General features: G+C 46.3%; 1 protein-coding gene across 1 annotated transcript in view; it reads left to right on the top strand.

Annotated features, from left to right (window-relative positions):
• Positions 1–25,960, top strand: part of ISM1 (isthmin 1) — a 64,468-nt gene that overhangs the window by 24,863 nt on the left and 13,645 nt on the right. Inside the window, exon 2 of the mRNA XM_075925653.1 lies at positions 21,055–21,294. Within this exon, the coding sequence (XP_075781768.1) occupies positions 21,055–21,294 (240 nt within the window). The remainder of the gene's footprint in view (positions 1–21,054; positions 21,295–25,960) is intronic.

The raw sequence follows: 25,960 nt of genomic DNA, 5'->3' as shown, positions 1-25,960 counted from the left end.
TCTGACAAATCTCTGGAAAAAAGGGATCTTGGGCATCATAAAAGTTTTCCCCCTGTTAAGCCTGAAACCACAAACAAACCATGAAAAAAAGCCCCATAAAATGAGGAGTTGTTTTTTAAAAAATTCAACTAAAGTTGAGGTTTTATATATGATGGAGTTTGAGCTGTTAGGGGAGGGGAGGCCAAGCGGAGCTCATCAGCTACATGCAGCTCTTTCCAAATTAAAGTGCAGCTCTCAGAGCCCCTCAACTCTCCCTTCCCCTTGCCCATTCTCCACCTACCAGACTTCAGCTGAAGGTGAGGGGAAAGAGAGCTTGTGACCTCTGCCTTGCACCAGTGTGGTAGCATAGGGGCTTCTTCCCATAAGGGTAGGCGGATCTTAAGATTTCAGCCCTTCAGTGAAGTCCCCTCAAAATGTCTTTCTGGCTCAAGCCTCTTTCTCCTGATCCTTCCCTTTCACTCTTCTCTTCTCTAGCTGTCCTAGGTTGGCTTTCCAGTATGCTCTTCTTTCAACCATTTTGAGGAAACATGCACATGCACTTTCATTTCACATCTCCCCTATGCTTTTTCCTCCAGAATCCTACTGCACGGTGCGTATTCATGTGGCCTAGGCTTTCTAGACTGAAAGCTTCTTTCGGAAGAAACTTTTTTTGGAAGAGATCTTCCGAAAGAGAGCATCCACACACAAAAGCGCATCGAAAAAGCGATTTGCATGTAAGCTGTGATTACTATGGACGGAATGGCCACCAGGGCACCTGTGCTTTTTCCTCTTTCCTCTTCTTTCGAAAGAACTCCCTCTTCCCCATCCACACATGCCTTTTTCCGAAATAACTCTTTCGAAAATAGGCTTCTTCCTTGTAGAAAGAGGATTACCAAAAGAGGGAAAAAGCCCTCTTTATTTACTTTCAGAAGAATGCGATTGCAGTGTGGATGTAACGCAGGTTTTGTCAGAGAAACGGCTGTTTTTCCGACAAAACTCTGTAGTGTAGACATACCCCTAGTCTTTGTCTCCTCCAACTCTCTTCTTGACCCCTTCTAGACTTGATTCTGCCCTTCTCACCAAAGCCACTGAGCAAACTCACTAATTCCCTTCCAGCAGAGTGAAACAGGTGTTTCTCTACTCCAGCCTTTCCTGACGTCTGCTGCTTTCAGCACAGTTAATCTCTTCCACCCATACTGCTTCCTCTCCCTTTTTGGCATTCACAATTTTGTGCTCTCCAGACCTTGCTGACTGTTGACTTTAGAGTAGTGGTGGCAACCTGCGGCCAATTGGGACTCTATGCATGGCCCACAAAACATTTTTGTTTACCATTGCCCACGCACAGGGTTGCCAAATTCTATTAGTTTTTGTCTGCATCATTTTTTTCTTACCAGTATTGCAAAAGTGACATGCACGTGAAACAAGGGCACATGACATGAGGTGCATGCTGATTGCACACTACACTTTGCATCTAATCAAAGCGCTGCTATGTTTCAGCCACCTCTTGGGAGATGCCTCTCTCCATCCCAGTCCAGAGCTTGTTCACTATTGATAGAGTGACGTCTCCAGCTGTTTTTCAGACATATCCTTTCAGTCGTTCCACCATTCCACTGTTCTTTTCCATTCCATTATTACTGTATAATTCTGAGGAAGTTTTAAGATGCTCAAATGATTAGTAAGGGGACAGTGGTACCACGCTTGATCAAACGATCATCTAACTGATTGAAAGTAGGGTCTTAAAGCTGGCAGGCTGGAATTAATTCTTGATGAAATTTCATGGCAATATGATGGAAGTTACTGGAAGGATGAATTGGGTCTTCAATGTTGCTGTCATTAACATCCAGGTGTTTCAAGCACTTAATGCAGCAAATGAATTAAAGATTGAATTAATTTATCCCAAGAGTAGCTTAGCAATAAGTAGTGAGTTGCAGGGTGTGACAGTGAAGAAATGAAGATAGATATTTCTTCTTTCACCTAATTGTCTGGTCCAGAAGCCTTTGCCTTGCTCAGTTTATGTATGGCATTCATTTCCTGTCTTAAGTCTACAGGAATGCCCCAAGTTGCTTGAAATTGAAAAATCAAGTCATGCTTTTTTCATCAGCTCTAGAAAATAATGAAAGTGTGGGGGGGGAGGGAGGGGGAGGTTTTCAAGAATATTTTATATATAAATGGTGTGTGCACTCTGTAAAGAACCTGGTTCTTTTACATGTCTACTTCCTCAGGTATTTTTTCTTTTCTCTGGCACTCATGTCAAATCCCGCTCCCCCCCAAGGTAAAAGAAGGTCATAACATCATCTAGTTTGTAGAGTGAGGAAGCTTATTGCCATTGTTTTTGCAGATGCAAGTTATTCCATTGGAGTTCAGTCACTCTTGTGACTTTTTACCCCCAATCCTTTCCAAATGAAGAGACTCACCTTGCACCTCTAGGCTGATAAATATATTGGGTATAGAATGGGCAAGGGAATAGATGTGATAATGTGACCTTGACCTCGTTGCGACAAGTCTCTGCCTCAGTTTCTGCAATGATTAGCATCTGCACAGTGCTTGGAATACATAGAACGCTAATTATTACTGGCAATTATAGGCTTTCCCACTCACTCCCAACAAGTAATGGGGGAAGTGGGTGGGAAAGAGGCAGGCTCGCCATGGTTTGGTGGTGTGAGTATTTTCAGTAATCAAGGCTCTAGTGATTTGCCCTTTTAAGTACACATAGTATTTTGCCAGAAGCATGGGAAACATCATGGTTTTCTAATACAGGCAGTCCCCGGGTTACGTTCAAGACAGGGACTGTAGGTTTGTTCTTAAGTTGAATCTGTATGTAAGTCGGAACTGGCGTCCAGATTCAGACACTGCTGAAACTGACCGCCAGTTCTGACTTACATACAGAATCAACTTAAGAACCCCAGGCGTCCCCAAGTCAGCTGCTGCTGAAACTGATCAGCTGATTCCAGGAAGCCCGGGGCAGAGCAACTCTGCCTCGGGCTTCCTGTAGTCAGCGCTGGTCAGTTTCAGCAGAAGCTGACTTGGGGACGCCTGGGGCAGAGCAGCTGGGGTGCTGCTGGGTTGCTCCAGTAGCGCCGCTCCTCGGTGCTACTGGACCAACCCAGCAGCACCCCATCTGCTCTGCCCCAGGCGTCCTGATTCAGCCGCTGCTGAAACTGACCAGCAGCGGCTGAATCAGGACCTGGGGCAGAGCAGCTGGGGTGCTGCCGGGTTGGTCCAGTAGTGCCCAGAGCGGCGCTGAAGGACCAATCGGCAGCGCCCCAGCTGCTCTGCCCCAGGGTCCAAAACAAAAGCCTGGTCTGCTGGGGGGGAGGGGGCACACTAGCTGCGCCCCCCCCCCCCCCAGCAGACCAGGGACACGGGGAGCAGAGCCGCAGCGGCAGCGGGGTGCCGCACCTCTGAGGCTTTGCTCTGGCAAAGTCTCAGAGGCGCGGGACCCCGCCGTGGCTGCCACTTCAGTCCCGGTGCCTGTGGTCTGCTGGGGACGGTCCCCAGCAGACCACAGGCACCCGGACTGAAGCGGCAGCAGCGGCAGTTCCCCGCGCTTCTAAGGCTTTGCCAGAGCAAAGCCTCAGAAGCGCGGGAACCCGCCCGGTGCCCCTGGTCTGCTGGAGACGGTCTCCAGCAGACCAGGGGCACCGGAGCAGCTTACGAACGGGGCTTTCTCGCCCCGGAGCTCGCAGGTAGCAATCCGCCACCTCGACCTCCGGGGCAAGAAAGCCCTGTTCGTAAGTGCGGATCCGACATAAGTCAGATCCGCGTAAGTCGGGGACTACCTGTATAGCATTTCTCTGCTCTTTTGCATCTCCATTATTAGCTTTTGATTGTGCAATGAAGTCATCCTCTAGCTTCTGACCTACGTAGAATTAATGCTTTCAAGTCACCAAGGGAAACACCTGCCAGATATCACCAGCAGACACTGCTGCAAGCACAGGGCAAATATTTAGTGGCCTTTAAGAGAAAGACATAGATGCAGGGAGTAATTGTTTCATGGAAACTATAAACAACTGATGGTAACATTGAAAACTGAATTGTTTTCAAGCAAGGTCATATTTTCAGCTAGGGAGAGATAAAAACTTCAATTATTAAACATGGTTTATATCACTGAAATCATAGCCTTAGTGACTGAGTGGAATGAACTTGTGAAAGGTCATTTTAAAAAGCCACAAGAAGATTTTCAGATGTAGTTATCTTTTTGTCTTGACTATACGTGCTAGCCAGTAAAAAACAGACCAAAATATTGCATTCAAACAACATTAGTGCTCTGGAGTTTTTGTGGCTTTGATTCTAGCTTTTAGCAGTCACTCCTAGTCTGCTGGGATTTGCTGGGTGTGTGTAAAGGATGATGTGGTTTCCAAATATTCGGATTCTAGATACCATAGATAAAATCCACTCTTAGTGCAAGTGTAACCGCTGTGTGTGGTGCACTGTCTCATCTATTGGCCCTGAGACCACTTACAGAGAGAATGAGTCTGCTCTACAGCCTTAGCTAATAGCCAGCTGGCTTGAGGCTCATGCTCCATGGCAGGGGTTGGCAACCTTTTCAAACCAAAGAGCCAAACTACATCACATTTCAAAACAAGTGGTCCACAAAGAGCCGTATAAGAATGCCCATTTGCATGACTGAAAATATACAACATAACATTATTGAGAATTGACATAATGACTAATAATAGCATGAATGAAACTCAAGGACTTTCATCGTTTCGTACATTTCTTTGAAGTTTACATCGTAACTGGTCAAATCTAGTTCATGCTCCCATTTAGGCTGTCTTCTCTCTTATGGTGGGGGTGCAGAAGTTTGGGTTGGGATATATGAATGGCTCAGGGCAGGGGGGGGGTTCAGTGTATGATGGATCCAGGGCACAGGTTTGGGGTTTGTGGGTGGTGCAGGCAGGGGCAGATGACCGTTTTGCGGGGCCCCGGGCAGCATAATTTCGCAGGGCCCCCTGTTGCCACGGCGCATGCGCGGTGACGCCACTGCGCATGCGTGGGGCCTTTTGAAGCACGGGGCCTGGGGCGGCCGCCCTGTTCACCCTGCCCTATATCCGCGTGGGTGCAGGACCCCGATTGGGACTTGTTGGTCAGGCTTCATTTTTAAATAAAGTAAAATATTCTGTCCGACACAAAAGGTTTCAACATTGTTTATGGCAGGGGCGGGGAACCTTTTTTGTGTCAGGGCCACTGACCCACAGAAAAATCAGTCAGGGACCACATAAATGAGAAGCCAAAAAACAACCTCTCCTAAAGCCTCCAACCCTCACTGAGACACCTCACTCCCTTGACACTCCAGCCCCATGAGGGGTGGAGGGAACGTCAGGGAGGACTGAGGTTCAAGGCCTCAGGCTAGATTAACTCTTCTGGGGTTCAAGCTCTGGGGTGGGGCCAAAAATGAGGGGTCCATAATATGGGACAGAGCTGCCCGTGAGTGGGATAGGGATGGGGCGCAGAATCTGGGTGGGAAGTAGGGTGCAGGAGCAAGCTGGGGGTAGGTGTCTGGCCAGGAAGGAGGGGGCAGGAGCAGGGTGCGGGTGGGTGTCTGACCAGGGGTAGGAGAAGCTCAGTTGGTATCTGCTGGTCTCCAGGGACGAGTATCTCTCAGGCAGGATATTCAGGCAGTACTGGAAGAAGCGCATGTGCTGCTCCTTTAGGAAATCCAGCCACTCTTCGTCCCCAAAGTCCGGATCCTCCGCCACCATCTTAGCCGCCTCCCCTTCCCACCAGTGTCTGCATGCTCAATGCACAGTACCACCATATCAGCCCAGCTGGATGCTCTCTCTCCGCTGATCACTGGGCAGGAGGAAGCCGTGCAGCTCCTGTGTCCCTCACCAGAGCATGGGGGAAGGTAGGGTGGATAAGGAAGCGAGCACATTGCTGCGGGGAGGAGAGGAGCAGCGCGCGCACTGTGAGTCCTGAGTAATTGCAGTGTAGTGGCACTAGTGTAAAATCCATGTCAACAAGAGCAGGACCAGACCACTGCCTTTTTGGAAAGTGGTCTTCCATGATGAAACAAATATAAAAGACACTCCCCCCCCCCACACACACACACTAGCTATACAATTGACAGCTCGCTTGGAGAGTCACCTCAGTAGGGAACAAGATATTTCTGGGAGTGGCAGGCTGCTGGGATTTAGGGTACGTCTAGACGGCGAGGATCTATCGGAAAGAGATACGCAAAATGTGTTCTGCATTTTGTGTATCTTTTTCTGATACTTTTGTTGGAAGAGGCTTTTCCGAAATTTGGCCCGTCTAGACTGGGCCAAATTTTGGGCAAAAAAACCCTCTCTCGAAAGCCCCCTTCTTCCTCATGGAATGAGGAATACGGGGGCTTCTGAAAGAGCATCTTTGCTCTTCCGCCAAAAAAAAAACAGAAGAGCAAACGGATTCCCTGGACGCAGCAGAGTTTTTTGGGGATACTGAAGGTATCTAGCAGTCTAACCGTATCCTTCGATTGTAATCTCTTTGGGAGAGAGACTCTTTATTCTGTGTTTGTACAGTGCAAGTGTTTCCCGATCAACCATTCCTTCACATTTTCAACTGTGAAATCTATAAGCTTATGCACACGCAGCTGTTGCTGGCTAATGCTTTAAAGGCAGAACTCCAGAAACCCAAAGGCCAACAAATTGGATGCCCATCTCTTATTTAAACCTTTGAAAAAAAATCTTCTCAATTGCAGATAAACTGTGTGACCTTCAAGGTCCCACATAATTCTTCCCCTCCCTCCATAACAATCCCCTTTGCGGCAGAGTAAGTGACCATGTGTCCTGTATTGAAAACAAGTATCTTATGATGGAATCTTTTTTTTCCCTGTAGACACTGAGCTCTGGCCACAGAGAAATCCACTTCTAGCGTAAAAATCTGACAGAGATCCAGTTCTCAACCTTAAAGCAGAGCTGCGCTGTTTGTATTTTAACAAGTGAGGGAGGGTGTGACAGATGAGCTAAAAATGGAACATGAGGAGATCAGCCAGGCTGTAGAATTTGTGTTCAAATCCTGTAGCAAAGAGATTCCAGATTGGGGGATAGGAGGGCTGAGTTTTGTTCCCGACTTCTGAAGAAAGTCCATTGTCTGCTAAAGAACTCCAGATTTGGAGCAAACCATCACTAAATATTGTGGAAGACGGGGAACCTGGATGGAAGACGTCACCCCTGAAACTGAGTTAAGGATGGATTGGCTCTAGACCGGGGTCTCGAACTCTTGGCCTGCAGGCCAGCCCCTGCCTGAGTAGTTGCAGAACCTGGCCCAGGAGTCCTGGGGGAGGCCTGTCTGTTCCTGTCTCCAAAGCTCTGTCCCTTCCTAGTAGCACCCCATTCTCTCTCCCCACTAGCACCCCATCCCCTGAGGAATGCAGCCTCAAGGATCACCAGGAGAGCCTGATGCAGAGTGACAGTGGCAGCAGCAGTCCGGCTCCTCTGCAGCAGCAGGAGTAGCGAGGAAGCAGAACGCAGAGCAGCGAGTGCTTTCGTCAAGTGTGCTCAACCTTCCCTGGGCCAGATTGCGCAACTCTCCAGCCAGGGACGGCTCACAGGCCTGGAGTTTGAGACTCCTGCTCTAAATTTTTCTATACAGCATACTTCGGCAAGCAAGCGAATCAGTCTGCACATCAGCCCTATATCCTATCTCCTCACTTTCCTACGTTAAGCAGCCTCAGTCTGTGTAATCTCTCCTATGGAAGTTACCCTGATCATTTTTGTTGCTCTTCCTTGTAATTTTTCCATTTCTAATGTATCTGTTTTGAGATGCAGCAACCAGAACTGCAAGCAGCGTGGAAGATGTGGGCATACCATAGCCTTGGGCAGCATTGTGATATTTTCTGTTTTCTTATCCATTCCTTTCCTAATGGTTCCTAACATTGACAGCATTTTTGACTGCTATTGCATATTGGGCAGTGTGGCACTCTGCAGCCTGGCGTGCCCTCTCCTGGATGATCAGGTTATCCTCAATCACCCTCCCAAGACACCAGTTTCAATCCCATGTGTATTTTATTAATCCACAGTTTCTTACATCCAGTGCAAGAGCTGCTTTTTACACACTGTATAGCAACTCTGACCCCAGGACAGAAGGGGGACTTGGGCCTGCCCACTCTTCAGGTATCAACCTCAGGACAGGGCATTACCCCTAAACACACCAACCCTTGGGCCACTCAGCCCTACCCTGGGTCACTTCCTTCCTCCCAAGCTTTTACCAGGCTTCACTCACCTCGCCTCCTCACCAGTTTCCTCCCCCCTCCTCCTTCTTCCGGTGCCCCCTGTTTTATTTCCCGTGTACTTGGTGCCCCGCCCCTCACATCCATGCTATCCCCCCTTTCTACGTGCCCTGTCACCTCGTTCCTGGACGTGCTTCCCGTCAAGCCCCGTCCACAGCTCTTATTGTCGGCGGTCTCCAACCTGGGCACCGCCGAGGCTTCTGCCGGTCGCGTTCGAACACGGTTTGCCAGTGAAGGACTCCCCCTCCCTGGACTATGAGCTGCAGAAGCGACGCCGTTTCGGCCGCTCCGCAGCTCCGGCCCCGCGGCTGCATGACAGAAAGATGTTTTTCAGAGAGCTTCCCACGCTGACTCTGTTTTCTCTTGTTTTGAATGCTAACAGCTCATTTTAGACCCCATTATTTTGCAGGTAGGGTTAGGATTCTATTTTTCCAATGTGTATTACTCAGTGCTTATCAGCATGGAGGTTCACTGAATTATGTGCCTGTGCAAAGTTACTTTTGATCCAAGTTTTGGTTGGTTTGGTGCTTTGGGCAGTGAGATTCTGATACTATTGGGCCGGGTGATGCTACAAAGTTACAAGCAAACTAAGCAGAGGTCACAGGAGCAGCCCTCAGGCCTGACTCCACATCATGAACACAGTGTAGAAAACATAGCACTAGGTTCCAAGAGGGGGGAATAAATAGGTCAAGTTATAGTCAGTAGGGCCTAGATATACATGTACTTAAGCACCTACATTCCAGGTTCAGGCACCACTGTGATCCACAGGAGTCCTGGATAGCTGCCATCTAATCCTGTAGGGGCCTGAACTCGTTCAGCACCTAAGTGTCTACTTCTAAAGTTCCCTAAGCACATACGTTGCTGCTTCTGGGTCTGTGCATTACTGCCTCATTCTAGATATCCAAACGTCTATGTCCTGCGTAAGCCCTGGTACCGTGGGTGTCAGAGTGTTGCTGCCCCCAGCGCCCACTCTCCATGTGCTCGAGGGGAGTTGGAGCCGTATGCCCTCCTCCCTCCGCAGTGCTCAAGAGCCAGGGAGGTGCTGGAGCTGCCCAGCCTTCTCCCTCCCTGGTGCTTGGAGGCAGGGGCATGTGTGCTTGCCTCCTCCCCACTCTTCCCCTCCCCATGGGGGAGGGGGATGCATGCTCAGCATGCTGCCCCGCCTCCTTCCTTCTAAGAGGTGGAGCAGCAAACCTTCACAGGTGATTAATCAGCCCCACCCAGTCAGTGAGCTCCTTACACTGAGCCCTGAGCCTCTCCTTGGGCGGGGTTGATTAATCGCCTGTGAAGCTGTGCTGCTCTGCAGCTTAGAAGGAACACTGCTCTCCACCATTTCTAAGAGCTTGTTTACGCAGAGCTGTTAATCCAGAATAAAAGTAGAGTGGGGATTTCAAGCAGAGTCACTATTCCTGATTAATTCCAGGTGTACACATAGTTAAGGGAAACTGCATGTTACTAATCAAGAAAAAGTTCTCCATGTAGACAAGCCCTAAGGCAGAAGCAGGTTTTTAGTTTTTGTGCTTGCACAGACAGGTGGGTAGTTGGGCAGAAGTACTGCAAAAGGGACAGGCAGTTTCAGGTTGCTTTGAGTAACATGGCACAAGGAAAACACCCAGAGTGAGCCTTTCTAGGCCAGCACACTCTGGTCTGGCAACATTAGTGGTCCAGCATGATTTGATTAGCTGTAGGTCCACTTATTATGGGTGTGGCCAAGTCTCCTGTGGTCTCATAAAGTTTGTTTACAGCCACCAGTCCCTGCACTCACTGTTCTGTGCTGTTATTTAGCTCTAATTTACCCCTAAATGTCTTCTAAGAGCCCAGCAAGCAGTGGACATGTCGGTAGTGCTGCTAGACATTGTTGAGCTCTCGTGATTTGGCAAATTCTCTGGTTTGGCACCAGTCATGTCCTGAGGGTGACAGACTAGAGAGGTTCAACCTGTACTAATATTATAATATGGCTAAATACAGCAAGCCAGATCCTCAGCTGTTGAAAGTCAGCATAGCTCCATTGACTTCAGGGGGCTATAATAATACATCAGTTAGAAAGTCGACTCGCCGTTTTTAGGGGAGAAACTTACTGGCATTGCTTCCTTTGCATCTGCTTTGCTCCTTCGGCTACATATTGCTGCCAGATCTCTTTGTGCATTATGCTCTGGGATATAAAGCAATTCCTGTAGGGAGCACTTTAAAACTCACATAATTTTCACAACATATGTAAAGAATGCATCTCTCACTTCTTTTTCCCCCCCATCCTTCTGGCAATTGAATGATAACTTTATCTTGGATGTTTCTGTTGGTACAGCCACAGAACCTCAGACACAGCTCTCATATGATTCCTTATATGGGGCCTGACCAATGCTTTGGTGAGGAGACCTCCAAAAATACCAGTGTGCTGAAGGAATTAATTACTGCTGATCATTCAGAGAATGATTGGGTTCCCTACTTTGCTATGAACTCAGTACTGCCCCACCAGTCACAAGAGCTTGGCTTAGCAGTCATGAGATGTATAAAAATAAGGCATGCTGAGCTTTCTTTATTTGCCTTTTACTTTTAAGTCTCTAGTTCATGTTTTCAAGTTTCTTCTTAAATAAGAAGTGCTGGCTTATTACGTGAAAACAGTTAAATTTGCAAATGAGAGAGCTGGGGCTCTAATAAATACATAAAATATCACAGAGTCACGGGAATTGGCAACACTGAAAAAATGAGGTTCTCTCCACCTGTGGCTATTAGTACAGCCGTGCAGATCCATGCGTATCCACTTTATAGCCAGAGACCCCTTTTGTGGCTCACAGATTGGACTCAGATACACATTTAACATGCACTCAGGGCTCTAGTCATCAGGATTTCCATCAACATAGGCTGCTAACTCTGGAGTCCTAAAGAAATGTAACCATGCCTTAGGTGTAGCAATAGTTTACCTAGATGGTATCACAGTCCATCCCCTCTGGCTGCACAGCTGACAGCGTCTGTCGGGATAAGATATTTCTAGCTAAGATAATGTTCTTCCCCTTCCAGGGAAAAGGAAAAGAGTCTAATCTAAAAACTTTCCTCCAGGCCTCTCCCCTTCAGTATACTGTTTTTTTTTTTTTTTTTTTTAATCCAGAGTACACCCAAGTCTGCGACCATGGATTGATAGGCTGTTCTAGGTCACTGTTTGTCACAGCCACTTTACTATAGCACCTTCTTCCATACACAGAAGCACTTCCATTTTAAAAGGGAAGCTCTACCAGATACTTCCCCAGTTCATAGAGAGCCACCTCCTACAATACAGCTTCTTTCAGTTCTCTCCCACCGTGAGACAAGGTTCTGCCTCTCCAATTTCATAGCAAGTCTGCACTCTGTCATGTGGTTCAGTGGGTGGGATCATAGAAACCAGGGCCGGGTGAACACTGTAAAGCCACAGCTCACTCCGTGAGTAATGAAATCCTGCCACTTTTAACCTCCTTTAGAGGTTTTAATTTGGTACAGTATCGTTCTACCCTTGCTGTACTAAATTGTTGCGTAGTATGGCTTACAACAGTGCGAACTAGCAATTGTGTTTTAAAACTTGAGTTGGCTGCTCTTCAAGAGTCATTATCTCTGGAAACGCATAACAGCTCTTCAGAATCAAAACAATCTGTTAAGGCAGGTGAGGAATGAAACCTAATGACTAAAATGATTTTCTATCAAACCCTCAGGCCTTAGGTGGTCTCAGATAGCAATATAATCTTTAAGAGCATCTGGGAGGTGGTGGTGGTTGAAGATACTGTACAGATGCATCATGAAAGTGCAACAGTGTCCTGTCAAGTTTCAGCCCAGGATCCTTGAAAATCCTTGTAAAATGAAGTTGACAAAGGAAAATACCAAAAAATAGCAATCGGTGTAGCTGAAGCGATGTTTCTGTGATAATTTCTGTGCCACTTGGGGCTGCTTGATGCATCTGTTGTATGTTGGCTTCCAAATTCATTCACGTTGAAGCTAAGAAGTTCAACCACACATGCCAAAACTCAATGACACTATTGGTTTTTTACCGAGCCTGGTGTAAATGCCAGCGAGTTCTTTGATGGTTGCAGAGTCCAGTGTGCAAGTGACAATTCTGTTCATGGGTAGGGCACACCCCCACATGATCACTGCTCTGAATCCAAAAAGCAGCATTTTTCCTCCTCTGACACTGGTCACCACAAAGGTTGATTCAGTCCACTTTGCAACACCTCGCTCCATTGACACGCTGACTAACCCAACTAGAGCAGCGTTTTGCACTCTTTTCCCAATTATCCACAGGGATTCCTAAGGACACTAAGTCATCTTTGCAACAGCTCGAACTCTGCACAATGATCTGCCTCTATCTAGACTTTTCATGACTTTCATGAAATCAAGTACTTTGGGTTCCTATAATCCAGCATTTGCTTGACAAGTCCAAGCCACCTGTGTCTTTTCTTACTAATCAACATTCCCATCAATAACATCAGTAAGATTTAACACGTTCACATTTATCACTCGGTTTTGTTGCCTTATACAAATAATTTTTCCAGAGGCATTTCATGTGAAATCTCTTTAGTCTTTTGTTTGCTGTGTTTGACATAACTTGTGCATGTTTCTGAGCCATACAGAAAAGTTGACAACACACACATCTCAAATATGGATTTTCACATTAGCTGACAATTTGTTATTGTTCTAAGCTCTATCTTGTAAAGGACCAAAGTTCCTGGCTATTTTGCTGAGTCTACTACAGGTTGAACCTCATAGACTCATAGACTTTAAGGTCAGAAGGGACCATTATGATCATCTAGTCTGACCCCCTGCACAGTGCAGGCCACAAAATCTCACCCACCCCTCCTAGAATAATCCTCTCACCTATATCTCAGATATTGAAGCCTTCAAATACTTCGAAGACCCCAAGATGCAGAGAATCCTCTAGCTGTGATCTGTACCCCATGCTACAGAGGAAGGCGAAAAACCTCCAGGGCCTCTGCCAATCTACCCTGGAGGAAAATTCCTTCCCGACCCCAAATATGGCGATCAGCTAAACCCTGAGCATGTGGGCAAGACTCATCAGCCAGACACCCAGAAAGTTCTCTATAGTAACTCCTATCATCCCTCCATTGACCTATTTCCCACTGATAATGAATGGTCAATGAGTTACCAAGATCATGTTATCTCATCAAACCATCCCCTTCATAAACCCATCTAGTTTAATCTTGAAACCTCTCTTGTCCGACACGGTTTTAGTTAGCCGGATGTCCATTTATTATGGGTATGGCCAAGTTTCTCGTGGTCCCATAAAGTTTATTTACAGCCACCAGTCCTGACTCTGTGTTGTGTGTTGTTGTTAAGGTCCAAATTATCTCTAAATATCTTCTAAGACCCAGTAAACAGTGGAAATGTTGGTAATGCTGGTAGACAATAAATGACCTCCCATGGTTCGGCAAATTCTCTGGTTCGGCACTGGTCAGGTTCTGAGGGTGCTGGACTAGAGAGGTTCAACCTGTAGTAAGCTTAGCATTAAGAGCTACATTGCTGGTAACAGAGTTAAAGTAGCAAGATTGGTAAAAAAAAATATTCAGACAAATATCATCTAAGGTCATATCTGGAAGTAGTTCTGAAGAGCCCTGGTACATAACAGTTTTCTTCAAGCTTATTGCTCGCCCAAAGATTTTGCATGAATCAGACAACTGAGTAATAAGATGTTGAAGGATATCAACACTGATCCACATGGTTTGCATCATCTGCAAATAACAGGTCCCTTATTAGGATCTCTTAAAGGCTTATATGTGAAAGCAAGATTAATTGTCTAGACCATGGGTTCCCAAACTGGGGGGGGCGTGAAGAACTTCTGGGGGGGCAGGTGTGAGGCGACCTAGCCACCCACACCCCCATTCCCATCAATCTCACCCCAAGTTTTGCTGCTATTTTTTGGGGAGGGAGGCATGAGGGTTTCTCAAAAATCAAAAAGGAGGCGTGATGCCGAAAAGTTTGGGAACCAGTGGTCTAGACTATCCTATCGTACTTCTGATCTTCCCTTTACTTCTCTGCCTCAGCTGAACTTCCAGCTCAGAAGCAGAAGTTAAAATAAGGGAGAGGAATGACAGCTTCTCTGCTTCTGCAGCAACTACAGAAAGTGCATCCTTTCCTCTTTGACTAATGCTATTACAAGTAGAGGGAGTGCTCCCATTCCTGTTTCAATCCCACATAAGCACACCACCGCCACACACAAACTGGGGGAAGAGGCAGTGCTGTTCCATGCCACTAGCTTCTTGCTATAGAGGACGGGTGCAAAAGGGCAAAGAGAGGGAGTTTCAGATAAAGTTTCGCTTAATAAAAAGTTCCATTGCAGGCCCTGCGAATACACCCCCCATACACATGATCCCTCATGGTCTGCCATGGGGCTGATTCTGGCCAGCCAAGGGAAAGCAGAGGCGACCGTGTTGCCTGAGTCTCTCTCCCCCGTCCAGCCACCGGGGAAAGACTGGGATTAATTTCCCCCTCTCTCCCAGGAGCGAGGCCCAGCCCTGGCCCTTGCCTCACTCTGAATCCAGAGTGGGGTCCCTGCCGGGCTCCGCTGTCATGAGCAGGGGGAGTGCTGACCAGCACCCAATGACTAAAGAGTTAACTCAGGTACCTAGCAACTATTGGCTGGGATAGCCAATCGAAATAGAGAGTTGAAATTTGAATTGGACATAGGTTCCCTGCCTGCTTTCTTTGTATGGGAGAGTTAAACCAAGAGTTGAGAGAGACAGAATGATTTAAACCCCGGCAGGACAACCATGCCCCCCTACCTCACTATGGAATTCAGGCTCTGGGAACAGACTGAACAAAGGGAAAATTAAAAGTAAGTACTAAGGAAATGTGAGTCCAGTTGTGTTCAGAGTAATTTTTCTTTATTTTGTGGTTTGGTTTGAACTGCTCTGTGTGAATCTATGCCTCCCCTCCCCATTTACTACCATCTAAGCATTGTGCCGAGACTTTTCTCTGTTTTTTAAATTTGTTTTCCTTGGTTGCTCTGTAACATCTAGCAACCAAGTGTGCTTTATCAAGTTTATCTTTTGTTTTGTAATAAAAATCACTTCTTTTAAGCTGGTGATTTGTATCTGCATGCCTCTGACTGTAGGTTCAGCCACCAAAGACTGCAGCTTGTTTTTCTCCTTTTTTCAAGCTTTTTTTGGAGCAAAAGAGCTTGCGGTACCCCTGGCTTTTTAGGGATCAAAAAGCACTTGATGGTGGCAGCAAATTCTCCAAAATCTGTGTATTAGGATTCTGGGGGGAAGTTTTTGTAACTAGTGCCTGTAGAGCCAAGGGTTTGAAGCTCTCTTGCTTGCCCCCACCTTCTGCATTCAGTGCCAGAGTGGGGAACAGACTTGACATCCGCTCTCTCAGCCTCTCTGGGGAGGGGCAGTTTTCAGCGTGAGGCGGGAGTTTGAATGGCTGTTCACGACTTCTCAGGTGAGTACCGGCCTGAGGAGCAGCCGGGCTAGAGAAGGCGGTGGCCTCGTGACCTCCAGGCCAGCAAGGGTCTCAGTTTCCACGTGGCACGGGGGGCAGCAGTTGGCCAGCCACTTATCCCTCCCCAATCGCCTGTCAGCTTAACAGGAGGGGAAGGGGACAAGTCATACTCAGCCTCCCTCTGCTAGAGTCTGTCTCAGTTGTGACCCCCCGCCGTTGCCCAATGCAGGGGAGGCCTGCTCGTTTGCGGAGCTGCCTGGGGTGGGGGGAGGAGGGATGGGCCACTTGACCGAGTGAAAGGGGCCTTCAGAATAACAGAGGTGGGTTTGGCACCTGCTTGGTAAGGGGCGTTTTTCTCCCCTGCTTGTGCTTAGAAATTCAGGGGTGCCCTGGAAGTCTGCCTGGAAGGCGAGAAGAAGTAGTAGGGTAATGCCATCACAATTAGTAGCTCGCCTTTCTCGCTGTTATCTTTTCTAACACCCAATTTACTACAGCGTGCAAGAAGGAATTGCAAGGGGCATGGAAAGCTCCCAGGAAAATCAGTATATGCTCCTGGGGACCCCAATAAGTAGCCCAGCAAAATGACTATGTCCATGTCTGACTTGACATTCTCTTGGTACTTTTAAAGTAATAAACAGATAAAACAAAAACCCCTTTCAGGCTTCACATGTCCTAAGCAAGCGAAAGGGCACAAATTGGTGGTTTGGCTTAAGATTAGGGGTGTAACTGGCTAACCTCACTCTAACTGGGTGAGATTTCCTGGTTAACCAGTGGCCTGGCCAACTTGGAGCAGCCCCCCTACCTCACTTGGGCAGGGGAGCTTTTCCAGCCTGGCTGGGCCCACTGGCACTGCAAGTGCCAGGGTGGGAATGCACCCGTTTCCAGCCTGCTCCTGGGGAGCCAGCTGCTGCCCCACATGTATCAGAGCTCGCAGTGCGAGGCAGCAGCAGGCTCCCCAGGAGCAGGGTTAACAACCAGAGCTGGTGCACACCAAGATCTGGCTTATAGTATAAGCCCACTTCTGCAGTGCACTGGCTCTGGTGGTCAGCCCTGCTCCTGGAAAGCCGGCTGTGCAGCAAGTTCTGCAGTATAAACCTCGTACTGCAGAGCCCTCCATGCATGTAACTATGTAATGGCTAAGAATTCTGAACAGTTACACAGTTTCTTTTTAAAAACTTTTTTACATCCCTACTATATTCGGTATTTGAGTATTCAAGAATTTGGGAGGTAACACACAGCAGACCTGTAGGAGGCAAGAGGACTTGAACCGGACCCATATGTTCAGGAGGAGGTTTAAAAATTAAGAGGTGGAAGGGGGAGGTGTATGCACAAGTACACATCTCTCCTCTTCCGCATTCCAGCTTCTTTTTCTGTGCTGTTGCTGCTGCTGCAGGACGACAAAGTAAATGAGGTGGTGAGGGCTGGGGTCATTCTGACTCCAGTGTAAGGGAATTAGGCATGTGCTGAGAAGGCTCCTAAACCCAATACACTGAAAATGGCAGGTTAGCCATTCCTCTGAAATGGCGTTGTGAGAGATTGCTGCTAAAACTTAGGTTGACTTAGCTATATTTCATAGGGATGTTGATGTAGTCAAGTCAAATTTGGACCTACTGCAGATAACACTAGTTTGCAGTTCTTACATGCACCTTGCTACTACTTCTTACAGACAAATTTACTACAGCAACAGAAAAACTCCTGTCACTGTTCCAAGTGTTCGCCTTAACTGCAGAATAGTTGCAGCGCTGCAGCTATGCCACTATATCACTCTCAATGTAAATATACCCTGAGGTGCCTTTTGGTAGCTTGGTCTAGTGCTACAGAGGGCCCTAAAAGAGGAGTGATAGAAATGTAGCCGTGTTAGTCTGGGGTAGTTGAAGCAAAATGCAGGACAATGTAGCACTTTAAAGACTAACAAGATGGTTTATTAGATGATGAGCTTTCGTGGGCCAGACCCACTTCCTCAGATCAAATAGTGGAAGAAAGTAGTCACAACCATATATACCAAAGGATACAATTTAAAAAAATGAACAAATATGAAAAGGACAAATCACATTGCAGAACAGAAGGAGGATGCGGGGGGGTGGGAAGGGGGAGGAAGGAAGGTAAGTGTCTGTGAATTGCTGATATTAAAGGTAGGGAGAGTGGGATGTTTGTGAGTTAATGGTATTACAGGTGATAATTGGGGAAACTGTCTTGATAATGGGTGAGAAAGTTCAAAGACTTGTTAAGTCCTTGTCCGTAAGTGTCGAATTTTAACATGAATGACAGTTCAGAGGATTCCCTTTCAAGTGCAGATGTAAAAGGTCTTTGTAGCAGAATGCAGGTGGCTAAGTCATTTAGAGAGTGTCCTTTCTGGTTAAAGTGGCAAGAAACTGTTTTCTCTTTGTGATCTTGTCTAATATCTGTTTTGTGGGCATTAATCCTTTGGCGAAGTGTCTGAGATGTTTGTCCAATGTACATAGCAGACGGACACTTTCGGCACATGATAGCGTAGATTATATTTCTGGATGCGCAGGAATATGTGTTCTTGATCTTATAACTCACTTGGTTAGGTCCAATAATGGTATCAGCAGAATGAATATGTGGACAAAGCTGGCAACGGGGTTTGTTGCAAGGGAAGGTACCAGGGTTGGTATTAGTGTGGTATGTCCTGTGGTGGTTGGTAAGAATCATCTTGAGGTTAGGTGGTTGTCTATAGGAGACTATGGGTCTGTCTCCCAGAGCCTCTTTGAGTATGGTATCCTGTTCCAATATAGGCTGTAGTTTCTTGATAATGTGTTGGACAGGTTTAAGTTGGGGGTTGTAGGTGATGACAAGTGGTGTTCTATTGTTGGTTTTCTTGGGTCTGTCTTGAAGTAGATGGTTTCTAGGTATTCGTCTGGCTCTTTCAATTTGCTTTTTTGTTTCTCTGGGTGGGTAGTTGAGATTTATAAATGCTTGGTAGGACAGTCAACTCAAAACAGACCTTGTGCAACATACTAACCAGCATGATGTGCTTTCATTTGCCAGTGTTGCTTGTGAGGTGGAATGCTGAGTTTTGGACCAGCTGGAGCCTTTTTTAACGCTCTGAGCACTCACTCCCACCTGGAACTGAATCTGGAGGTTGTAGAGACAGGAGCTACTGTAACCAACTAATTGTCTAGTAGTAAGTGGTGCAGCTTTCTTAACAGTCACAGCTGGAAGCCAGAATTTTGGTCAGCTGTAGCTATTTGAATGTCAAAAACAACGAGGAAACCAAAAGAACTACCAAGCTACCCTCCACCTTCGATATCTAGGGCAGAACCCCGCAGTAACAGGAAATATTACAGTGCTGGCTAACTCTTCAACGCGTTTTCCTTCACCTCACCTGCATAGTCTCTGTGCTGCTCTGGGAATCCAGTCTCCATTTCCTTTCAGTCTTGGCAATAGCTCTGATGATGGTTATATAATAGGGACACCTGCCTGCTATGGAGTGAATTAAAAACACCCCTTTATCTTATCTCAGGCACTGAACTACTGGATGGCAGGAAGCGTAACAGTAGCCACTAACTCCGCTCATGTTAAGGGGTATTAAGTTTTGTAACCCCAGTTCAAGTCAGGCGAAAATATAATTGAGTGTCTTTTCGGCGTGCTTGTGTGCCACACCTTAGGTCAATACTGAACCTTGCTGAATTTAATTTAGTGATACAGATTTATAAAGCCATGCATACCTATTACTAATTCCTTCAGTCCTTCTGACCAAATAGACAGGTTGTACTAGCATAGTGTAATTAGCACTGTGATTGACAGGACTCACTATGTGGGAAGAACTTGTTACCTCAGATGACTCTTACTAAATGCCTCTCTAATGTGTGATAACAGTAGGTAAGCTTGAGTGAGAATTTATGGATGGATGTTGGGCTCTTTTGGTTTTAATGAGTTACCTAGTTTACTTTTCTTCCTCTCCTTTCGGTCGGTCCTCTGTTAACTCTTTATTTAGGAGGAAATTGATGCACATTTGCAGGAATTATAGCTATACAGACCAGTCACTGACTTTTCCTCTAGTATTTTAAACAATTAAGAGTATATTTTCATCTTGCTACAGGAAAATTATAGATGGAGAAAGCAGAACTTTTATCCTTTTATTCCCCTTAAAATGAAAAGCTTGGTCATTATCTTCTGGACAAACTTTTCTCTTTTAGAGATAAATGGGAAGAAAAATGAAGGTTTGGGTTTTACTCATTCCTGATTTTTTTTTTTTTTTTTTTTTTTGATGAATAAAGACAGCCTCAAGATGATTTTTTTTAATTGACCTAAATCCAGATTTTGGTTAAACTTTATTTGGGAACAAACAATATTTCCAAACAACATAATAGCTGAATACGATGCTACTGTGTCTACTTTTCGGAGGGAACCTGTTTCGTTTTTATTTTCAGATCCAATTTCTCTTGATCCTAGATTTGTGTTTAGAACAAAATCGCAAATTTAAAAAATGAAAGTGTGTAGATTATATTATAAAATCTTTCAGAATGTAATTTGGAGCTCTTATATGGGTATCCAAAATTATTTAAATGCAAATGCACTGAAGCTATTAGCTGAGATCTTAAGAAAAGATATGCAAGCTTAAATTGAGCCAAGGGGAGTAGGTGGAGCGTGTGCTTAACCAGCAATACTGCCAAAAACATGCTACAGTAGAAACACATGTTGCCATTTAATTTTAATTGTAGTTATTTTAAAACGTGAATGTAACATTTATCCCATCCAGACTTTCTGTCTCTCTGAACTGTAAGTTAAAGATCCTGAGACAATCCATTGACTACTCGATAAGGCGGGGAGGGAGCGCTTGCTATTCGCACTGCGCCTCTGCCTTTGAAATGTAGCAAGAGCCGCCCATGGCTCTTGCTACATTTCAAAGGGAGAGGCACAACGGGTAACCCAGACAGGGAGGCAGAGGTTGAGCTCCTGGGACCAGGCGTGAGAGGGGACGGGTTCAGTGGGAAGTGTTTTGATACAAAATGTATCACTTTGGCTAGGTCAAAGGCAGTGGCAAGGTGGCTAGTGGCAACACAGGCAGCCTTCTGTAAGATATACTGCAAACACATTCAACAAAAGCAAAACCTTTTTAATCCAAACCTTGGGGAAATTCCATTCCACCATTAAGAAAACATGAAAATTTGCTCCCTTAAAAGGGAAAATGTTCAAGACATAAAAGGAAGAGCCTGGAGGATTAGACCAGCCACTGATGGGACATGAGAAACATTTTGCTGTACTCCAGGCCCGCTCTACCCAAAGTGTCTGACTCCTAGGTCTTGCCTACATGCTCAGAATCTATCTGATCTCTGTATTTGGGGTTACATTGGCAGAGACCCTGGTAGTTTTTCACCTTTCTCTGCAGCAGGAAGCATGGGTTACTTTCTGGTTGTGGATGTCTTGGATTTTATAGTGACTGTTGTTGATGGTGTTCATTTGTTGTGTTCCTTTCTCCCTAGAACACCCTGAGTGCAGATGGCCAGTCTGTTCCCAAACCCAGCTTCACATTAAACCCCAAAGACAGAAGACCATATCCTGACCACCAGGCAGCACACAGGCCATTCCCTAAACAGCGATTCAGGCAGGAAAATGGACACACGTCGTTACAAAGAGATGGACCCAGATCCTTCCTCCTGGATCTCCCAAACTTCCCTGACCTATCAAAAGCAGACATCAATGGGCAAAACCCCAACATTCAGGTATGCACCATGTTAAGACTGGGATATATGACATGCAAGGCAAATACCCAGCCAAGCCCATGTTAAGTTTTGCTTCAGTCTGTTTGGCACTGCCAGCTGCGCTTGCTTATATCCTCCCTCTGTGTGGTATCCCGACCCATATGTGGAGAGAAAGTCTCAAGGAGGTAATTACCTCGGGGCCTGGCGATTCAAAAAGGCTCCCGCCGTCAATACTATGGCAGCAGCTGGAGCCCCAAGCCCTTTAAATCACCGCCAGAGCCCTGCATGGCATGATCTGGGAAGTCCTGAGGGCTGGGTGAGGGAGGCTAGCTTCCTAGCCCAGCCGCTTCTGCTTGAGGGCCCGGAGCTGAGCTCCCCTATCTTGTCTCTGGCCCAGCGAAATCTGTCACCAGCTCTGAGTAGCCTAGATACTTTTTGCCAACCTGGTATACAGATCCCAATCCCTGCTGAGCCCCTCCATGAATGTCATTGCCTGCATGCAGCTAGAGATAAAATTATAGTCTTCTTACGAAAGAAAAGCATCTACAGCATCATGTTATTTTCATATGGTTGTTATACATTCTTTGGGTTTGGGCAGCGTTTTCCCTCTCTTATTCTGTGGCCAACCACTGGCCATGTGACTAACAGGAAATGAATATCTTGGAAATTATGGTCAGAGTCTCATTTATTAACATTAGTGTAAATCTCAACAGTGGAATGACTGTAGATTGGATTCTAACCTACAGAACAAAAGAAAGAATTAAATGTTTCTCTCACCAGCAGTCATCTTGAGGGGAAAGTCCCTCTGCCTGCAAATATCTGATATGTGTTTTTAGTCAAAATCTTCTTCTTGGTTTTGGAATCCCCTATTCCAAGTCACTTGCATCTTAAAGACAGTAATTTGATGTAATTTAGTGTCTTAAAGTAAAATCTGCATTCATAAGAAGTAATGTTTAACCAAAATAATTTAGTGAAATATTAATCTGCCTAAAACTTGTGCTTACAAAAACATAATGCACTATTAAAACAAGTTCTCTTTTTAAATAAATTCCTCGTGCTCTATACTCATCCACCTACAAAATTACCAATGTATGTGTCTGTCTTTTAGGCATCCAAGTCTAAAAATAAAGATGTACTTTACTTAGTCTCAGACATTAGTAGGAAATGTCACAGGACAGGACTCACTGCTGCAGCACCTCCTGCTGGTTGCTCGGGGAATTAGTTCTTTATTCAGCAGGGTGTCCCTTTCTAGCGGTGTCTCACCCGTCTTCGCTCCACGCTCCCACTCCAGACCCGCGTCACTCTCAGTCCACGGTATTCTCTTCAGGACACTGCCCTCCAACAGTGGTCTCTCGTCCCCCTTCAGGGGTTATATTGGCAGTCCTTGGTCTAGCGCCTGCCACCATGGCCAGCTGCAGCTTCGGTTCAGCTCCTCACTTGAAGGGCAAGCCATAGTCCTTCCAGACCACACGTCAGTGGTGGCCAGACATAGTGCAAGAGGGAAGGGGGTGACTCAGGCCTGCCCACTACTCTGGGTCCCAACCCAGGGACCCTCTGACAGCATCCTTGTCCTGCCATCCTTCATTGCCCTTCCACTGCCTCTTGTTCTCTGGGCCACTTCCCCTGTGAAACTTTGCACCCTCCTGGCCCTTATAGCAAGATCAGCAGCCTGGTAGGTATCAGGCTAGAGCCTCCCTCTCTATCCCCCCTGAGCCTGACCAGCACTGCTGTCCCACTGGTGCTTCTCTAGGAACCAGGTTCTGCACCTTCCCTCATCAGGGTCTAACTGCTCACGCACCACTGAGCAGCTCCTTTTATACAGATCTGCCTCAGCAAGCCACCCTCTGGTTGGCTCTTTAAAAGCGTCTCCCTGATTGGCCAGAGTGCTGTATAGGTTTCCTCCTTCCTTCCCAGGCAGTGTAGGGCAGCCTGGGAAGCGTTAACCACTTCCCAGGCAGTGTGAAGCAGCCACTCCACCACAGGAAACAATAAATTGTATCAAAGCTGGTTGCTCCATTACTTCATAGACAAGTTGTCATGTTCCAAAATTTTACAGATCTGGACCTAGTGCCATCCCAGTACTTGACAGGCCTAGATAGTAAATGCATATATATTGATGGATGCGTGCTTTCTGCTACTAGAAGCCTTCCAGTTGTATATTTATGAAGTTACAGAGGAGGGTAGTTTGGGAAGCTGTACAAAGGCCAGAAGCTGCAGGCTGACGTAAATGGTGTGCCACTGTACATATATATATATATATATATATATATATAACAACAAATAACAGCATAAACCACAAAGTGTGTATGGGGGAGGGGAAAATACGTTCACTGGCAGGAAAATTATTGAATATTTAAAGCCAGAGAGTGGATAAATGAGGGGTAACATTTTCCTCGCTTCTTACAAATAAATAAGTGTCATTATGAGCTCCTTTTTCACTGGATAATGTGGTGTCTGAAAACTGGACAACACATGCAATGATACACAAGCACGGACAAAGGAACTTGAGCTCAAGACACTTAGCCTTCTCTTCAAGAAAACACTGGTCAGCAGGACCAACATTTTCAGAAGCAGGAGACTAACTTTAGGCTCCTAAATGAATTTAGCGCCTAATTCAATATAGGCACCTAAATGTGACCAGAATTTTAGGCTCCTTCTTTCAGGTATATATTTAGGAGCCCCCGGCTTTGGGGTCCTCTTTCAGAAAATCTTGGTCCTGCTTGGTTTTCTGGGACATATACAGAGATTAATAATAAATACATTTGAAACTGAAGACATTTCCCCTATAAATTGTAGAAGTTTACTTTATCATCCTGACAGCCTGCGATAGGGTTGCCATCTGTCTAATCACTGAAACCCAAATACTGCTGTCCCACCCCTTCCCTGAGACCATGTCCCTTCATTGCCCCTTCACCAAGGCCCCACCCCCACTCACTCCATCTGCCTTCTTTCGTTTACTTTACACCAAACGCATTCATTTTCTCGGGATGGTGCAAGAGGTTGGGGTGCAGGCTCTGGTCTGGGGTTGAGAGGTGGGAGGGGGCTCTGAGCTGAGTCTGGCATAGAGCGTTGGAGTGTAAGGGGGGTGTGGGCTCAGGGAGGGAGTTTGGGAGCAGGAGGGGGCTCAGGACTGGGGCAGGGGCTGAGAGGTGTGGGCTCTGGCTGGGCAGCACTCATGATTGGCAGCACAATGGGGCTAAGGCAGGTCCCTGCTAGCTCTGTGCCGCTCCCAGAAGTGGCCAGTGTGTCCAGCTCCTGGGCTGGAGGGAAGCAAGCAGCTCTTCACTCTGCCTCTGCCTGCAAGTGCCACCCCTGCAGCTCCCATTAGCAGCAGTTTCCAGGCAATGGGCGCTGCAGAATCAGCATTCAGGGTGGGGGAAAACACACAGACACACCCTGTTTCCCCCACATCCAGGGACCTCAGAGTCATACCAGCTGCTTCTGGGAACCATACAGGTCTAGAGCAGGCAGGGAGCCTGTATTATCCCTGCTATGCCACCAGACTTTTAGTGGTTTAAAATCTCCCCAGTTTGCTTCAGTAACCTCCAGGGGATAGAGCCCAATTCCAGGCGACTCCTAGCCAAACTGAGAAGGTTGGCAACTCTAGGCTGTGAAAACAGTTTAAAATGATATTCCTGCGAATCCTCTTTTATAGGCTTTGTCTTTGGAGTTTGCAGTAAAGAAATCATTGCTGTCTTGTGCCATAAGTGTGCTCTCCCCTCCCCCCTTTTTTGTATTCCTGGGGAGGTGGCGTTATATGGCATATAATTGCATTGTTAAGAAATGGTGGCGGTTACACTACCTCTGCCTCAAGTTTACTACTCCAACTACAAAATCATTATTGAATATAAAGTTATTGGATCCATTATGCTACAAACAATTAGAGCCACAAAAACTGTCAGGTCTAGTTAGAAGATCTTTGTAAGAGTTGTCCAATACTTAAAGTCCTTTGCAAGTAATACAGGGGAAACTCTCTTGCTGGCTTTGCTGTGACCTGCGAGCCCTGTTTAAATTTGGCCCATTTTTCAACCTCTTCATCATTTCAAGCTGCCTTTGTACAGTTCTTTAACGTTGGTTAGATGGTTTAACAGAGCAGCTGTTGCCATTAGTGTATTGTAGCTGCTTTTTAGCTTGGTCTCAGAGCTTCAGCCAAATGCACCATTGCACTTGAATAAATTAATTCATTGGAGGCCCTCTAAAATATGAGGTGTGTTTTAAATTCAGTGCCATATTTCCTTTGGGAGCACAGATTTCTTCTTCCTCACAGAAAAGCCCTTTTGTTGGTCTCCATTGATTTGACACATGCCAGCTCCCTAACACATGCAAACCCTGCCAGTGCGGCAGGGTTACTCAGTGTAAAATAGAATCACTTCCTTCCTTCCCATTAGCAACAGGAGTGAAGTCATGAAGGGGAAGTGACCGCCTATTTATTTTCTATTTTTTCCTTTCTTCCAACTCCTGCTACCACCCATTAAATGCTCCTTAGCGCTGAGGGGTGCTGAACTTGGAACGTGATGCCACAGTGTTCATGTGAATGTTAGATTTCCCTCCCCTCTGAATTTTAAGTCAAAGTTGCCCACTGCTGTGTACCATAAAGGGAGCTGTGCTATTGTGTCCATTCTACTGCTCTGCTGCCCCCATTGCAATATAGACACAAGGCCGATAGTAAATGATACATGAAGCAGCT

This window comes from Pelodiscus sinensis, chromosome 3 (genome assembly GCF_049634645.1).
Source record: "Pelodiscus sinensis isolate JC-2024 chromosome 3, ASM4963464v1, whole genome shotgun sequence".
Classification (NCBI taxonomy): domain Eukaryota; kingdom Metazoa; phylum Chordata; order Testudines; family Trionychidae; genus Pelodiscus; species Pelodiscus sinensis.
The sequence above is the reverse complement of the archived record's forward strand: the minus strand, read 5'-3'. Positions and strand labels throughout refer to the sequence as shown.